General features: G+C 46.1%; 2 protein-coding genes across 22 annotated transcripts in view; both read left to right on the top strand.

Annotated features, from left to right (window-relative positions):
- dipk1c (divergent protein kinase domain 1C) overlaps window positions 1–5104 on the top strand; it is a 37294-nt gene extending 32190 nt beyond the window's left edge. For both annotated transcript variants that reach the window (XM_040127087.1, XM_040127086.1), the window contains exons 9-10: window positions 3012–3086; window positions 3226–5104. In XM_040127087.1, coding sequence (XP_039983021.1) covers window positions 3012–3086; window positions 3226–3429 — 279 coding nt within the window. In that variant the 3' untranslated portion in view covers window positions 3430–5104. The remainder of the gene's footprint in view (window positions 1–3011; window positions 3087–3225) is intronic.
- LOC120789870 (NACHT, LRR and PYD domains-containing protein 12-like) overlaps window positions 1–16031 on the top strand; it is a 1168582-nt gene that overhangs the window by 669902 nt on the left and 482649 nt on the right. The window lies entirely within an intron of this gene.

Here is a 16031-nt window from a genome sequence, read left to right as displayed (position 1 = left end):
GCCTTTGCTGAGTTTTAATTTTCGCTCTTGTTTTGCCATCCCGTATTTTATGTCTGTCGCTTTAGTCTTTTATCGTGAAGCAATGTGACATTCGCACCAGGGAGCAGCTAATGAAATGAACTTATTGTCTTTATTTTTTCTTTTGTACATTCATTCAACCACACAGGCCGGAGTAGCCAGAAATCTTCACACAACACTTTCATCCCCCGTCGTCCTGTCTTCCACTTGACTTTGTTCACACATCCGCGCTGCCGCTAATTATCGCTTAGTGCGGTAAACTGTAATGAAATCTCGAAGCATTCGTTCACTTGCCGTGGAGACTGGAGTTTCGTGGCCAAACGGGGTCAGGAGAATGTCACTTTTATCACATTTTAAACGTTAACAATGCAAAACGTTGCCTTAAATGATTCATTCGGACGGGGCATTTACAGCTCAGTTAGACTGAGGCGATGTTCTATAAAATATGAAACCTAATGAAGGATGACTGATTCCGATGTCGAGGTGAAAACAGAGGCTGCACATTTTCTTCTTCTCTTCCTCTTTTTATTCCTCCTGTGGTACCTCTGCTCCTGAACGTCCACAACCTCGTCTGCATGAGTAATGACTCTCTCCCCTCCTCTGCGCCTGGTTCTCTCGGAACAGAAAATCACGTCCGCCTCGCTCCTGATTGGGAGGTCGATGAATTACGGGGCTACCTGTTTCTCCCAGACTCAGTGATCCATCTCCCACAGCGTTTAATTGCAGGCGTGTGTGCAGCAACGCGACGGGCGGAATGATAATTACAGATGGGAGGAGCGGAGGGTTGAACCTGCTGACACGTTGTGTTTTCAAATCTGTTTTTATTAGAAACCCGGACGTGCTTTCAGTACATCTGCATTTATTAATTTCAGATACTGCAAAAGTTTTGCATCTTTTAAACAGATAAATCTAACCTGATCTTTTTTCTCTGTAAAGCAAGAGAAAGCTGTAAGAATGTCAGACTTTAAAAGACGCCATAAATTAAAAGAATACATTTATCTTATTCTAATTGTCGTGTTTGTTGACGCTCCACTTTATTTATCCTCTTTGTCTCTCTTCATTTCACCACTGACCGACCAATAAATCAAAAATGATCGTTTAAAGAATAATGATTGGTTTCAAGTGTAAAATCCTCATTCTAGTCATGAAAAAATTCATTTTTATTAGGCTGGTTTCAGGCTGATTTTTCTTCCCTTTAGCAGGAGTTGTTTTTATTAACAGTGCCAGCATTGATAAAATTATTACCATTAGTTGAAGTGGTTTAATAATTACATGTAATTATATTAATGATTGACTAGATTTGAATCAGTCTGATTTTAAAGCCAATATAATGCCTCAACCTCATTATTATTGTTATTATTATTATTATAATCATCAGCCATTTTGAAGAATCATGCCGTCAGACTCTTAGAAAAATGTCTGGGACACAAAAGCCGAGCCGAACATCGCCGCCACCGCCGTCATCGCGCGACAGCGCCCGGACAGACTCTCATCACCCTGCCGGCTCCCGTATCACATGTCGTATGACACGAGATACCTGCATTCATCGGAGTAGAATGTGTGAATATGAGAAGGAGGGAAAATAGTTTTCTTCGGGTGAAGACTGGACGTGATGCACAAACGCTGGTCCAGGCGGAGACGACGGCGACTGTAAAAACGTCAACATTTTACAGGAACGAGAAGCTAAAACTGAGCTGTAACAGCAGCCGTCTGCAATGACAGGATGGAATCGACGATGAACAGAAGAAAAGGTGAAGGAGCAGATCTGAAAAAATAGGAAGAGAATAAAACCAAAGATGAAGAGAAAACTCAAGAGGACAAAATGAAATAAAAGAGGCACAACACTAGGACAGAGACAAGAGGAAGCTGGATGGAGAGAAGAAAGTAGAAAACAGTAAAAGGAGAAGATGGAACAAAATGAACAAAAGAGCAGAAGAACAAAGGAGAACAGAAGGAAAGAGAAGAGAAGATGAGTGAAGACCAGACACCGGCACAGGACAGCAGGTGGTGACTGCACGTCGTTGACACGCCGCTCTCCTATTGGTCCATCTGAAGCTCCGCAGGTTTCTCCTGAACACGACCTCTGATGACCCTCCACCTGTCAATCATCTCCTCAGAGAAAGGAGGCATTGTCTTTTTACCCGTGTGTGTGTGTGTGTGTGTGTGTGTGTGTGTGTGTGTGTGTGTGTGTGTGAGAGATAATGAAAAACGAGGTGTCATCTGCATAACGATGATAAAAACAGATCCTCTTTAGAATCACTCATCGGTTTCTCTTCTCTTCATCTCTCCTTTCGTTTCCTTTCTTCCTCTCTTGTCTCAACTCTTCTGTACTTGTCTCTTATCCTTTTATTCCTTCTTTCCTTCCCTCACCTCTCATTTACTTTCTTTTCCTCTCTCCACTCTCCATCTCTTCTCTCCTTTTGCTTTCTTTCCTTCCTTTGCTGTCATCCACTCTCTCCTCCACTTTTTCATCTTCTCACCTCCCCTTTCCTTTCTCTCCTCATCTCTTCTCTCCTCCTCCTCTCTCCCTTTTCCTTCCCCTCCTCCTGTTTTCTTCTCATTTATTCTCCTCATAAATGCTCTCCTCTTCTCCTTTCTTTCTGCTCTCCTCCTCCTCATCCCACCTTCTCTGTTCCTCTCCACATGTTCTCTTCTCACCTCTCTATTTCACTCATTTCCTCTCTTCCTCTTCCCTGTGTTCTTTTCGAACCTCTCCTTTTCTATTTGCTTCTTCACACTTTCCTTTCTTTTCCTATCCTCTATACATCTCCCTTTTTAACTTCTCTGTCCTCTCTTCTTTTCTTTCTTCTCTCCACTTCTTGATACTCTTTGATATCTGCTTCTTTCCTTTGCTTTTGCCTCATCCCTCCATTCCTTTCCCCTTTCTTTCACCTCTTCCCTCAACTCCTCTTTCCTCCTTCCACTTTACATCTTCATCCTTTACTTTCCACGACTCTTCCCCTCTGCTCTTTTCTTTCTCCTCCCCTCTTCAGGTGATTTGTGAGAAGATTTTCAGGCCGTGGTTTTCTCCAACTCTGCTTGGGGCCAAAGCAGGACTCCCTCTGCAGGTAGGAGGCTTTTAAAATACTTTTCTTCCTGTATTTTAAGCGGTTTGTATTTTTGTATTTTCATCAGATGTGAATCAAAGTAGTGTGTACGTAGTGAGTTACAGATTTTGGTGGGTCTTTCTGTGTTTGTTTTGAACAGGTGGAGCTGCAGCGAGCGGTGCAGGAGTGTTCGGAAACAGATGGAGGTGCGGAGGAAAGAGAGGAGGACGGAGGAGGAGGCGCAGGCATCCATCAACGTCTCCTCAACATCCTGAACCGCCTCCTCCACGAGGGAAGGGCTTCAGGTGAAGGAGGAGCGGCGTGGGAGGAGAAAGGCCACGTCCACACTGCTCTGAACTTCTGAGGAGGGGAAAGGAAGGCCAGAAGGGACCTACGAAGGGACTTATGAAGGGAGCTACAGAGGGAGAAACACACCAGTACACTCTCTAGTCTTAGTACAGGAATGAGGACTTTGACCGGACTTTGCTGCTCGGACGAGTTTTCCACAGGGAACAGCAGCGGTTCCTGTGGAAACGCTCATCCTGGAATCCGATGGACCTACTGGAGAAAACACAGACGCTCGTTTACATGTCTCAGCTGACGGCAGAGAATTCATCCTGTGACTCATCTTCTGGGTCCAGAGCCGCCGTTTGCGGCACCAGGATGAACTCACAGTCAGCCTCAAAAACTCCTAACAAACAGGGACCATTTCTGAGACCTATTTAGAGATTACATCCATATCCAAATATGAACTATAAATCAATACACGATATGGCCAAAAGTATGTGGACACCCTGTCCTTGTGTGGTCTCCGTCTGACTCTATTTTCCCTGATCTGGGCCCCTTGGCTCCGATGAAATGAACTCCCTGTTGTTGCGGTTTAGTGCAGAAGAAGTTGGATCTGACCTCACCGATGCTCCGGTGGCTCTGAATGGGAGCAAATCCCAGTGGAGTGGAGGGACTGGGTGTCCACATACTTTTCTGTACATCTTTTGGACGTGTACGGGGGGGGGTTGCAGTAAACTAGGTTTCGTATCCCAGTGTTCACTATTTGACGGGAGAATCGCTTTGGGTTTCATCGCAGTGAATCTCGAAACATGCTCGTCAAGGACTGGACACTGGGTGAGACTACTCAGCGATACCTTAAGTGTCTTCTCCTCGGAGGAATGTATCGTGGATCCTGTGTCCACGGATCCTCTCCGATTTTTTCCTCCTTTAGTAAACCAGTTAGTCTCAGTGAGATTTCAAAAACTCTCTCTCGTTTGAAGAGAGACTGCGGTAAGAAAACCGTGTATAGTATAAATGCATAAAAGCTGGAGGTAGAGTTTAACCCGTGAAAAGCAAAGTAAAAATGTATAAATGATGTAAAGCTCTAGTTTCGTAGGTGAATGACTGACATCCACGGTCATTTGTTCGGCTTTTCGATTTGACGGTAAACTGGTGAGTTTTGTGGTTGAGTTCACGAAGGCAGATAACGGATGAACGGCAAAATGTAACTATTTTCATTCGAGGAAAAAAACAAAAAACCAACAGAATTTCATCCCATAAAATACAACGCATTAATTTGAGTTACCTTAAAGGAACATTTCAACATTTTGGGAGACACACTGCTTTCTTTTCTTGCTCAGACTTAGATGAGAAAAACAATACCTCGTATACGGTAAAGATGAAGCTACAGCCAGAAGTCGGTTAGCTTAGCGCAGCATAAAGACTGGAAACAGGGGGAAACGGTTAGCCTGGCTCTGTCAACACGTAACGGAGGAAGAAGCTCTCTGAAGCTCGCTGATCGAACACATGATATCGTGTCGTACAGCCTTGTAGCACAACAGCAGTTCTTCGCAGTATTTCCACAGCTACCGCGCTTAATTTATTTGTTTCTGTGTTGACGTCCGCAGTTGGACTGGATCTCGCGGCTGCTCTGAAATCGCTGAGTCAGCTTAATTTTGCCGCGCAGTAGATGTGTAGCGACTACACGGCCTCTCCGGGGCCGGGCTTCTGTAAACAGACAAATAATCGTAGGTAAGGTTTGTTTTCATATGTACAGTGCAGCTGAATAATAAAATCTGTAACGACGCTTGGAGTTTCGCCGTGTGATTCTTCTCACGGAGCAGATCCGTGATACTGCACATCTCAGCCGGTCTCCCCTCCGGTCTCGCCTTCAGCGTGAAGAGCAGCCGGGGCCTCACATGTCAACGCGTCCAGTGAAGGCAGAGATCTGTGGGCGTCCAGAGACGATTATCCTTCAGCTCTGGGGAGGGATACTTGCCCTTTTCGTCCGTCACAAGTCACATTTAGGTGGCGTCACAGAAAAGCTGTCATCTCGTGTGCTGCTCACTGGACTTGGAGCGCAGCGCCAAAGGCCTAAAATCTGACCCAAATCCAGGGCACAGGGTCTCACAGACGCCTTATTCCCCTCTTCAGTAGCGATTAATCTGCCAATTATTTTCTTAATTAACTGAGCAAATATTTAGTCCACAAAATCTAAGAAAACAACTGGGGAGCACGCCTGCACACAATTCTGAAAATCGAATCCAGACGAAACCCCCAAAATAAATGGGACCGGTGCTGGACATGTGTGCTGAGTCTGGTATGAAAGGGTTGGACACGTGTTTGGACTCCTGCCGCCCACGGTCCAGATATTTTATAAGGAATTTACAGGTTTGTTTGGTTTGTTCTGAGAATTTATTCTTAATGTAAAGTCTCTCGTATATAAACAGTCCTCCCTGTCTGTCTCTGCAGGATCAGGTTCCTGATCTTCTCCAGCTGCTTCTCAAAAACAGCAGCTGGTAGTTTAGTTTTTTTTAATGTGCTGCGAGTGACTGAGCAGCCTCAAGCTAAACACATCATCAGCGAGTTTAGACAAATCAAACGCCCCTCATCTGTTCGGCTGTGGATTTAATGTGTCCACCGATGACTGTGCAGGGGCGAGACGAGCCGTTTTAGTGAACCATCGCGCCAGCAATGAGGAAAAGATTGCATCTCTTTCAGGGCATGTGTTTCTGAAAGCTTCAGAGGCATCAAAGTCTGGAAACCAACTCAACTCAAGACTGTAACATCCCAAGACGAGGAAGGGGACGAACCCAGCGGGATTGTAGCTCTGTGGTTTTGCCCCCCGACGGCAACGATATGCATCTATGTTTCTTCCTCCTCCAGATGTCGACTTGAGGAGCGGCTCGGGTTTCAGTGTTCCTGCAGAAACCAAGAAAAAAGCTCCAGTATCTGCTGAGTTTAAAATGAGCCCGACCCTCTGTGGTCCTCGGCACTGACGTGAGGGTGGTGAAAAGTGAGGGGAGATGTGAACGCAGGCTGTTGGGATCTGACATGTTAACGCCATCAATAATGTATTTAACAGATTTCTGTGGGCTTTTTTGTAGTTTTGTCCATGTTTCAAACAGTAATAACAGAGCTGCAAAGAGCTGGGAGGAGATACTGGTTCCCATTGCATTTTTTTTTCTCCTCTGACATTAAGAACATTTCCATCTTGTTTTTATTCCATTGTCAAGTTGTGCATAAAAGAACTGAGGGAAAATGTAGAAAATTAAAATAGAAAAAAGTTGAAAGATGATCACATTGCTGTCAGGATAAAAGCCAGAGAATAAACGCTGACGTAGATGAAGCGAGAAGAGAGGAAACCATCAGATCAGTGTGGAGCCGTGAAGAGACTGGAACCTTCCTCACATTAACATCTGAAACCAGCAGAAACGTCAGATTTCCCCTTCTTCTGTGGTGGTTTGACGGCAGCTCCACCCGCCGTTTATCAGCTCACGTTCCCACAGCAGCAGCGGAGGGAGACAAGACTCGACTCGGGTCTTATTTTTGATGGTTTTCTGGATATTTGGTTTAAATTTGTGCTAATTTTGAATGGAAACTTCACGGCCTGTGAGAAAATGAATCTGACTTTTACCGTAGGAGCCACGGATACCTGAACTAACTACTGCCACTTCACCACTGTACAAGACTGTACTCACCAAAGTTTATATGTGAGATGCGTGAAGACGGGGACATCACCGAAAAGACGTCCGACGGGTCGAGCAGACAGGCGATCAGACAACCAGCGGCTTAGACAAACGTATCTGGACAAAGTCACAATCTTTCCTGCACGGAGTTCCCTCTTTGTGTTACTTTTACTCAACCTCAGCTCAGCACGGAAACACCGCTCAAGCCCAAAGCGTGAATTTGACGCTAAGAAGACTATAGAATTGGAGGATACCGAGTTAATTCGTGCAGCTCAGACTGCTGAACGCTGATATTATTGGTGTCGAAATGCGCACGAGGTCCCGATGTGTCCCTGATGTGCATTAGTCGCACTCAGAGTGTTTCTTGGAGGTTTAAGAAAGAAAGCGAGACGTAACAACAGACAAACTGCTGTCGCCACATCAGTTTTATGGAACAGATTTGCGTGGAAATCTTCCAGAGCTCTGCTGGCACTGCATGCAGTTCAGCCTGGCATAGTTCCACTGTTTTCATTTCCATAACAACTCACACTACAAGAGAAACAGAAAAAAACACAGTCGGATTTAAAACTGAACACCCTTCAGATTTTACTGGAAAGCAGGACAGAGAGAAAGGAGACTCTGTGGATTCGGCGTTTCTTCCAAAAGTAACCATTCATCAGATCTTTTTCCTCTCTTCGGTTCCTTGTGTTAGAAACCACCACTGACCTTCCAGGATGGTAATCATAATCCCGGTGCATCTTACCCGGAAAACCTGCGGCTGGATTTCTGGGTAATTTGAGTTTGACGGTGATCTCACCCTGCGTTTCTGTTGCCAACATGCGAAGCTGCTTTCCGCTGCTTTAATTTACATCAGCAAGCGTGGATGAGATAATTCTTCCTTCCAAGACGAAAATCCGAAGCAGATGATTCCGCTAATATCAATAAAACACGTTTTTCATTTCATTAGGCTTCGTGAAGTAGCTCCATTCACACTGACAACATGTGGGCTTTTCAGATGACGGCAGGTTTGTAACATCTGATCGGCTGTCCAGACCGACAGCAGCGGTTTTGCCTGTTTGGTGTAGGCCCGTTGTTACAGGGTCCGTCTTGGATCCAGTCTGAGTGACAGATTTACAAGTCTGAGGGCTTGTCGGACACCAAAACACCCCGCAGCTGTTTATACTTTGAGAAAGTATGGACATAGGATTTGTCAAGATTTTGCATTTTATAGTTTAGGGGCATTAACTCAAAATTTCACCCATTTAACTTGTATCCTGTGAGTTCACCACAGCTTCTTATGACTGCAGTTATAACGAGATTGAGAATAACGTCATCGGCATATAGCGGTATTCTAAAGGTTGGATTCTATTAAACGTTCCTTCTTGAATCGCAAACTGATCTTACTTTTCAGGCGAAGGGCTCAAGAATAAGGTTGAATCGCGGCACAGCTGCTGGACAGCTTTGCTTACAACCTCTGGTCTGACTAAATTACAAAGTAATCTGTCGGGAATGAAGAGTCGCATGTATTTGACTAGCGAACTGGGTGTGTTGCCGGATGACGGTGCATTACACCCCAGTAAAACTTGAGCCGGGTTCAGCTTTTTTTTGCCTGATGAATGCGTATTTTTTTCAGCCAGTATCCTCGTGTTCACGCAGCCGACTCCTCGGGTAACAATTTACTTCCAGTGCCGACATTTGGTGTTGTGCGTTTTTTCGATAACAACGCAGAAAGTAGGCGAGTTTGAGTTCACATCAGATCACAAGCCTGCGATTTATTCTCTCTCTAACCTCAGTATTCCGGTTGCCACACTCACCACATCCTAACAATACATTAGATTGACCATAACCACCATCTTTCCCTGGCATAAGAAACAACACAACCTTCCTCTCACTCTCACAGTTGAACTCATTGAATTCATATTCAAGAAAACGGACTTTAGCTCAATGCAATGCGCTCACTGCTACAGCCTTACTGGTGGCTAATGTTAGCCAGCTTTAGTGTCACTCGCTGGCCGCAGGGAAACCATCACACACGATAACTAACTGTAACACAGCTGCCTTGTGCAGATACTGTACAAAAGTACTTTGCAGAATCGTCCAACATCAACCTTTTTGGTTGCGCTCTGAGACGCCGTAAAACTTGGGCCAGATTCAGCTTTTTTTTGCAGGACAACCCTGCCTTTTGTTTTTTTGTTTTCTTTTTCTGCTGGAGCCTCTGCATCAGGATCCACGCTGTACCAAGGCAGTGGTCTCGTTTAAATGAATGCAGAAAAAGACACCGCGCAGAAGATTAAAGGGAGGACTTTGGGTCACACACATAGCTCCGGGCACAGTGCTGTTAAGCTGCCGTCACACATCATCAGCACAAAACGCCGGCCGTTACCTCACCGATCGACGTGTTTTCTGCTTTTTTTGTGAGTTAGTTGTGTACTTTGTACATTTTAAGGGGCAACAAGTATGAATTTAATTGCATTGTGTTCCAAAATGTGCAGGAGATATCTGACAGTCTTCCCAGTAAACTCACTGAAATCCTATCGTGTCAGGCTGGGAGATTTTCTGGCACTCAAAAGTCTCTTTCTAGTCCGAACTTGCACCTCGTCATGCAGGAGGAGACAAGTTCGGCCGCCGCAGTTGGAATCCTTCACGTTTTCCAAAAGAGATGCAGTATGTTACAGGTTACTAAACCGCTCTTTAGGAAGAGCTCAATAAAGATTTATCGCGCTTGTTACTTAGGGAGTTGTTTCAGCCAGAAAACCTGATTAATAGCGCAATGTTCAGCGCACCAGGCGCAGACAAATGATCTAGTTTTGTCGGTAACCGCTGTGTAAAAAACATCCAACTGCAGGGTTCGTTCAGCCTGTCACAGGAGTTATTGGTGGTGAAGGGAGCCACCAGGCAGCCAGTTTCGTTTGAAGCCCTCGGGGTTCACAGTCAACAATGCGGTTTCAAATGCCAGTTTCAATGCGGTTCCAGTATTTTTTTGATAATATAATAAAACATTTTTCATCAGAAAGGTTTGTGTTCTTATTTAAAAGGCCTGTTGGCTCCGTTCAAAATGTTTTTTTTTTAACTTTTCTGAGTTCACCGCGAGTTGGAATCAGTGACATTTGATTCTGTTTCCATCTATTACTGTTGAAAATTCGCTCCTTTTCCGTCCCGTAACTGCAACCGCAGATGTGATTTGACTGCAGAGGACTGAAGCCAGTTTGGCCTGAAACTATCAGGAAAGTTTTGCTGGTTTGGGAATCAGTGCCACACTGGTTTTTGGTTTTTTTGCAGTCATCTGCATCTAATTTCTTGATTTGTAATGTTTGCAGCAGCCACAGGAGGAGTCAAGTGAAGCTGATCTGATTGATCCCTGGGAGGAAAAAGTCTGATGGGAGTCACGCCTACTCTTAAATAAACATTAAATCACTTCAGTTGAGTTGCACGAAAGATAAAACTAAGAAGTGGACAGAGTGACGGCAGCGAGGGAAACAATGGGGAGAGAGTCTGCATTCAGGGGAGAAGCTCTGTGTCCCATTTAACAGTAAAGTTTGAGGTTTGCTTCAACTGAGAACTGAAAAAAAAAACGCCTCCACAGTACAGCCCGACTGGTGCTGTGGTTTTGAGCCCATGTTAATTTTGAAAACGCAAACACTTGATCTAGAGCTCTTTAATTTTGTTATTAAAGATTTTGTTGTTTGTCGTTTATAGCAAATGATTTAGGGAGGGATGATGGTTTAGTTGAAGCCAGGGGACCTTTGACATCGCGGTCTCCAGTGTTGAGCAGTAAAGTGATTACGTTTTTCCCAGTAATGAGCAGTGTAAGGAATTAGAGTTTGAAATTCAGCTCTTCACCTGGGGACGGGCTCAGGTTCGCTGGCTCGCTGGGAGTTTGACAGAGGGTGGATATCGGTTTTGCTCTGCGGGCTCAGTGGGCAGGCTGGTCCTGGACACGCTTGGGGGCAGGAGAAATGCGTTCTCCAGGTGTGTCTAAAGCTATGTCCTGTGAACGTGCTGCGTTCTTGGCTGGCTGATGTGGCAGATGTCAGCCACAGGCAGGCAGACATTCAGGAGTCACCTCCTTTTTTCCAGTTGGAGGGCGCGTGAACCGTCGGGCCGAGTTCGGGCCCTCTGGGGAGCCGCGTGCAGTCGCCGAGGAGAAGCCGGCTGCCGCATGGTCGGTAGGTCCCTCCAGACTGTTACACTGTACTGCCTCGTTTTCTGTGTCCGACGCATGGGTGTGGAGCTGACAGTAACCGAGGTAAAGGAACGAGCAATCTAACTTTACTCTGCTGCTGGTTAACCAGGAGAGGCATGGGATCCCTTTTTCAACGAGTACTGCATTAAACGAGCACCTGGTACAGGTCAAACAGCGGCCTCCCGTGCTACCGATCCGTCCATCCTCTGCCCATCCACACGGCACTTTGGCCGACGAGTCCGCCGACGGTCTCTGGACTGTCGACCTGAGTCATGCACGGAACACAGTGTGGTTTTGTTTGTTTGTTCCAGAGAAATCCTGGGGCAGTTGGTTTTTATGCCGCAGTTTGAACGTCCGGACTTTGTAATTAATTGATCATGGAGTCCGGTTCCCTCATAGTTAGAGCTCTGCTGCTCCGCTCCAGTTCAATTAAAGAACATGAGATAAAAGGTGTTAAAACGGCACATCGGTTCTGTTCTCCAAAAACTAATTTCACACTGTGTTAAGTCTGAACTGGGAGCAATGAACTCCCCGAGTTGTGATGAAGATGAGAGGGAGGGGGAGGGAGAGGAGGGGGCAGTGAAACACCCCAGACACAGCAGGCATAACTCACTGCATCCTGCTGCCTCCACACGGGGTCCGAAAGCATGACAGACAATCCGAAAAGAGAAAATCACCCCAAGGAAGATGTTACGAATGTGAGGTCTGAGTTTTTACACCGGCCTTTTTCTGCAGATTTGAGCGGTTTACACCATATTTCCTTCTGTGTTGTCATTTGGGTTCTTTCTCCATTATCGAAATAAAGATGTTGGAGAAGAAGGTTAAATAAACCAAGAAGTAAGGCAAGAGGATCCCCTTGAGCAAAGAAGGAGAAGTTTCAGAGAAAGGAGGGATTCGTGTTGAAACCGAGAAGATCCTGATGTGTAGCTCCGTCCACATTTCAAAACTAAAAATATATGAAAGCAGGCCATCAATTTGTAGGAAATGCTTTCTGTTAGCGTTGTAGTTGTGGATGGTCATTCAACCCAAGTACCTGTACGAAACTTTGACTGGATCATCTTTACCGCATCTATGGTAGAAACTCTGCTTCATGCTGCCTTCAGGGCCAGGGTCTCTGTGGAAAAGCAGATTTTGACGTCAGTGAGACTTTTAACTTTTGAGGAAAAAACAATCAGACAAAACGTAACAGCGCAAATCCTTCTCAGCGTGTCATTTTCTGCCGCTGGGCGTCTCTCGGTCAAAACAATAACAAAAAGACGGAGTTCGGCGACGTCGTAAAGTAGCATGGGGTGATGGGAGTTGTTGTCTTCAGCACCGTTGCTGTCATTGCTTCAGCTTCTCCCGGTTGGGAATCCTCCAGCGTCGGTCGTTCAGGAGGTTTTTACCGGGAGCCGAATTATCCGCGGAGGCCTCCTCCTCTCCAAAACAAACGGACCCGGCGAACAAATCCGGTAAAAACAGCGACTAAAGCAGTTTCACATAAAAAAGAACCCAGCGTTTGTCAGACGCTGTTCGGCGGAGAGCCGAGCTGCCGCTGACGTTTGCTCAGCTTGTTTCTCATCAAAATAGATCACACAGGCCTCGTCATTTTTACATGCTGACAAGTTACATATTATACCATTAAGGTGGCTTTAGCATCATGCTCAACATTCAGTACGGTGAAATTGTCCGACAACATCAACTTGTGTGTGTAGATCGGTGACGACAGCTGTGTCACGAAGAGCTGGAAAAGACAGAAAGTCTTCAAAGTGGACGCCCCTCCTCCCCTGGAGGATTTTCAATTCCCTTGAAGACAAAGATGTCCATAGAATCTTCAAAACCTCTTCTGCAGCATAACCCCCCTCTCCCTCTGTTATTTCAGCACAGTAAGCCTGTCCCCAAACAGACAGCCGATGTTGGACGGTTCTGCAGAACACCTGGGGACAACAGGCCAAACAGGATCACAGGATGTGAACGTGTTCGAGCAGGCTGACGTCATTCGGGGCGAGCCGTCTCCCTCGTCCACACTGAAACACACACCCAGAGTTTTCACATTCATGCTCCCTGTAATATACGTCGGCAAGTGGCACGCACACACGCACACAGCCAATGCAATGAGGCCTGTCTAACATGTGATGGGTTTCCTGCCATCTGGCTGCAGTTGTTGCTGCCTCTCTGATCACAGGGAAGCAGACTTCAAAGACGATCTGCAGGAAGAGGATCGGGGATGTAGGCCAGAGGTACAGGTCTCTGTGTGTGTGTGAGAGAGTGTGTGAGAGTCTCATATCAATCTCAAGCCACTCAGGGTTAATCACCACCTGCTCTCACATTCAGCTGCACACTACGGATATTTGCATGTAAACTGCCGATTGCACTGGACTCATCTGACATCGCAGGTGTCCTAGCGTGCCGTGTACACGCAGTGCGACCCATCGCACAGACCCTCGCTTCCTCTGGGACCTTTGTTGCATACGCTGCTTCTGTGTATTTGTTTTTCATCCTATAATGTTTATTGTGCAGAGTGGATGTACCTGCCGAATAAGGTCTGAGTCACAACAGCGTTTCCAGCCCAACATACATGTCGTCCGTTATGAATGGGCGATTTACATTCATACTGAACAGCTTGCAGCGCTAATGAAGGAAGCGGTGCATCATTAATTCATTCTTTTTCTTGGTTTTTCTTTTTTTCCATAACCATAATCCTCTCATTTGTCCCTCGTACACCACGTGAAACGGTACGACACCGTGGTGCTGCTGGAGTGAAACGTGCATTATCGTAAATTTTTATTCTAGACTAGCCTCTTAAACGGTTAAAACCGCTAAGGGCGTAACGTAGAGATACTCTCGCATTCTCACAATATTTTTATGTTTTACTGTGAAAGGAAATAAACATAGGAGGAAACACACAGCGAGCGCAGCTGAAGCACACGGTGCGTTATTCAGAGTCCGTGCAGCAGGAAAAACAGTAGCGTGTCACTCTCTCCGTCTGACTCATTTGCCCAAACAATCCCACCTCAAGGTCCACTTGCTAACTTGTCCTGGAGCTTTCAAGCGTATCACACTGTCCTCACCAGAGGATTGAAAGTGCTCGGTCGTCGTGCGGAGGGGAGTCCTAAAAGCTGAATATTTTAGATGTTATGAAATCCATCTCCACGTCAAATGAGTGAACTCCTTCCTCTTGTTATTGTGAGATTTAACTAAGATGAACTAAATATGTAATAGCAACGTTGACACCCCCTGATGAGACTACTGGATTTAAAGTGAGAGGGTTAGTGACTGAATCTCCAAACAAAACCCCACCATCTGTTTTATTTCGTCCACCCCTGTGTGTCGCTTTCGTCCTTTCACCTTTTCCTCCTCCTCGCCGGATCCAGATGTGTCTGCCGGGAGGCCCGCTCTGCTGATAGAGACGTCCTACTCGATAAACGCGGCTCTCAGGTTCAGGGTGTTTGACGTTTCACAGATGTTTGCGGTTTACAGCTGTGAAGAGGGATTGACACATCAACAGTGGGGAGGAGAGTGTTACATCACCTGAGACTCACTGTATTTTTTCCTTATTTGTGTTCAAACTCTTTAGACACATGAAGTGTCAGACTGCTGGGTCCCCAAAGCCGCCCCCCCCTTCCCCAAGTCCTTTGGGAACCGGAGAAATGTAGCGAGATGATTACTCCTCCTGACCCCTGACCCCTGAGCGGTCAGGAGGTCAAACTAACTGTTGGTGTAGCGTTACAGTCGCCTCGGGCCCCCGGCCTCCGATGCCTCGATACACCCGGCAGAGTCTGAACCGACGCGGGTTCTTCGTCGTGACTCAAAATCAGCCTCCTCGGATTGGACGACTCAGTTGGGGTAAACTTACAGGTCTAGATAGATTTTTTTTTTTTTGCCCCAGCTCTTAAATCTGAACAGATGTTTGCTGAAGACTGATGAGAATGGCTCAAACCGTTAATGACAGTTCTGAACCCTCACTCCCCTGTAGCTTTTTCTGAGGACAGGAAAATCCTCTCCTTTTCGTGACGCTGCGCTCCTTCGCGGCTAGAATGACCTCTGTGACCTCTGTGACCTCTGGCCTCTTGTCAGCGGCCGAGACAGACACGGACACCGACAGCTCAGAGTTATTTCATGAGCTCGGGGGAGACCAGAAGGAATGTCCATCCCGAAAATCTCATTTAGAAGTGCTTAGTTCAGTTTGACTCCGAGCACTGGAGGCCACATCATGAAGAAAACCCGAGTGGAAGTTTTATTTGATATTCCAGTCAGGCTATCAAGGTCTGACCTAAGCTTAAAAGATCTTTTCTGACGGTGCACAGGATGGAATATTTCATGCCTTTATGGATTCTGGAAATACCTTCAGAACAGCAGTAAGTCTTGTTAAATGACCTTCTGGGTTTTTCAAAGATAACTTTTCAGAGAATCAGCCACCTGGCTCCGTGATTTGACTCTAATTGCCGTCGGGGACTGAGGCTAGTTAAACAGTGAAGGAGCAGTCTGACAGAATAGTTCGGAGTCTTGGCTGTGGCTGACTCAGCTGCAGGTCTGTATCAAAGCAGCTCGTGCTAAGACACCTAGCAGCGGCCAGTCGACCTTGTCCTCTGCCCTGCTACCATTGCTTTCCAATGCCGATGTTAATGCAGGTAAAGATTTAAAAAATAGCCAGGGTGCAACTACGGCCATAGCCATAGTCACAGCACTGGCCACAGAAAAAAAAGGCTCAGGTTCAGGAGAGATGGAGGTTTTGGCTCAGTGTAGATGTCGCTGTGAACTTTTTCCGTATTAAAACCAGACCAGGATCTTTTCCTGAACCCGAACCAGGTGCCGTGAGAGTCCGAACAGAACCATAAACCAGATGAGTGACGCTGGAGTCGCTACAGG

The sequence above is a fragment of the Xiphias gladius genome, chromosome 5 (genome assembly GCF_016859285.1).
Source record: "Xiphias gladius isolate SHS-SW01 ecotype Sanya breed wild chromosome 5, ASM1685928v1, whole genome shotgun sequence".
Classification (NCBI taxonomy): domain Eukaryota; kingdom Metazoa; phylum Chordata; class Actinopteri; order Istiophoriformes; family Xiphiidae; genus Xiphias; species Xiphias gladius.
Note: the sequence above shows the minus strand (reverse complement) of the source record. Positions and strands in the feature narration are given on the sequence as shown.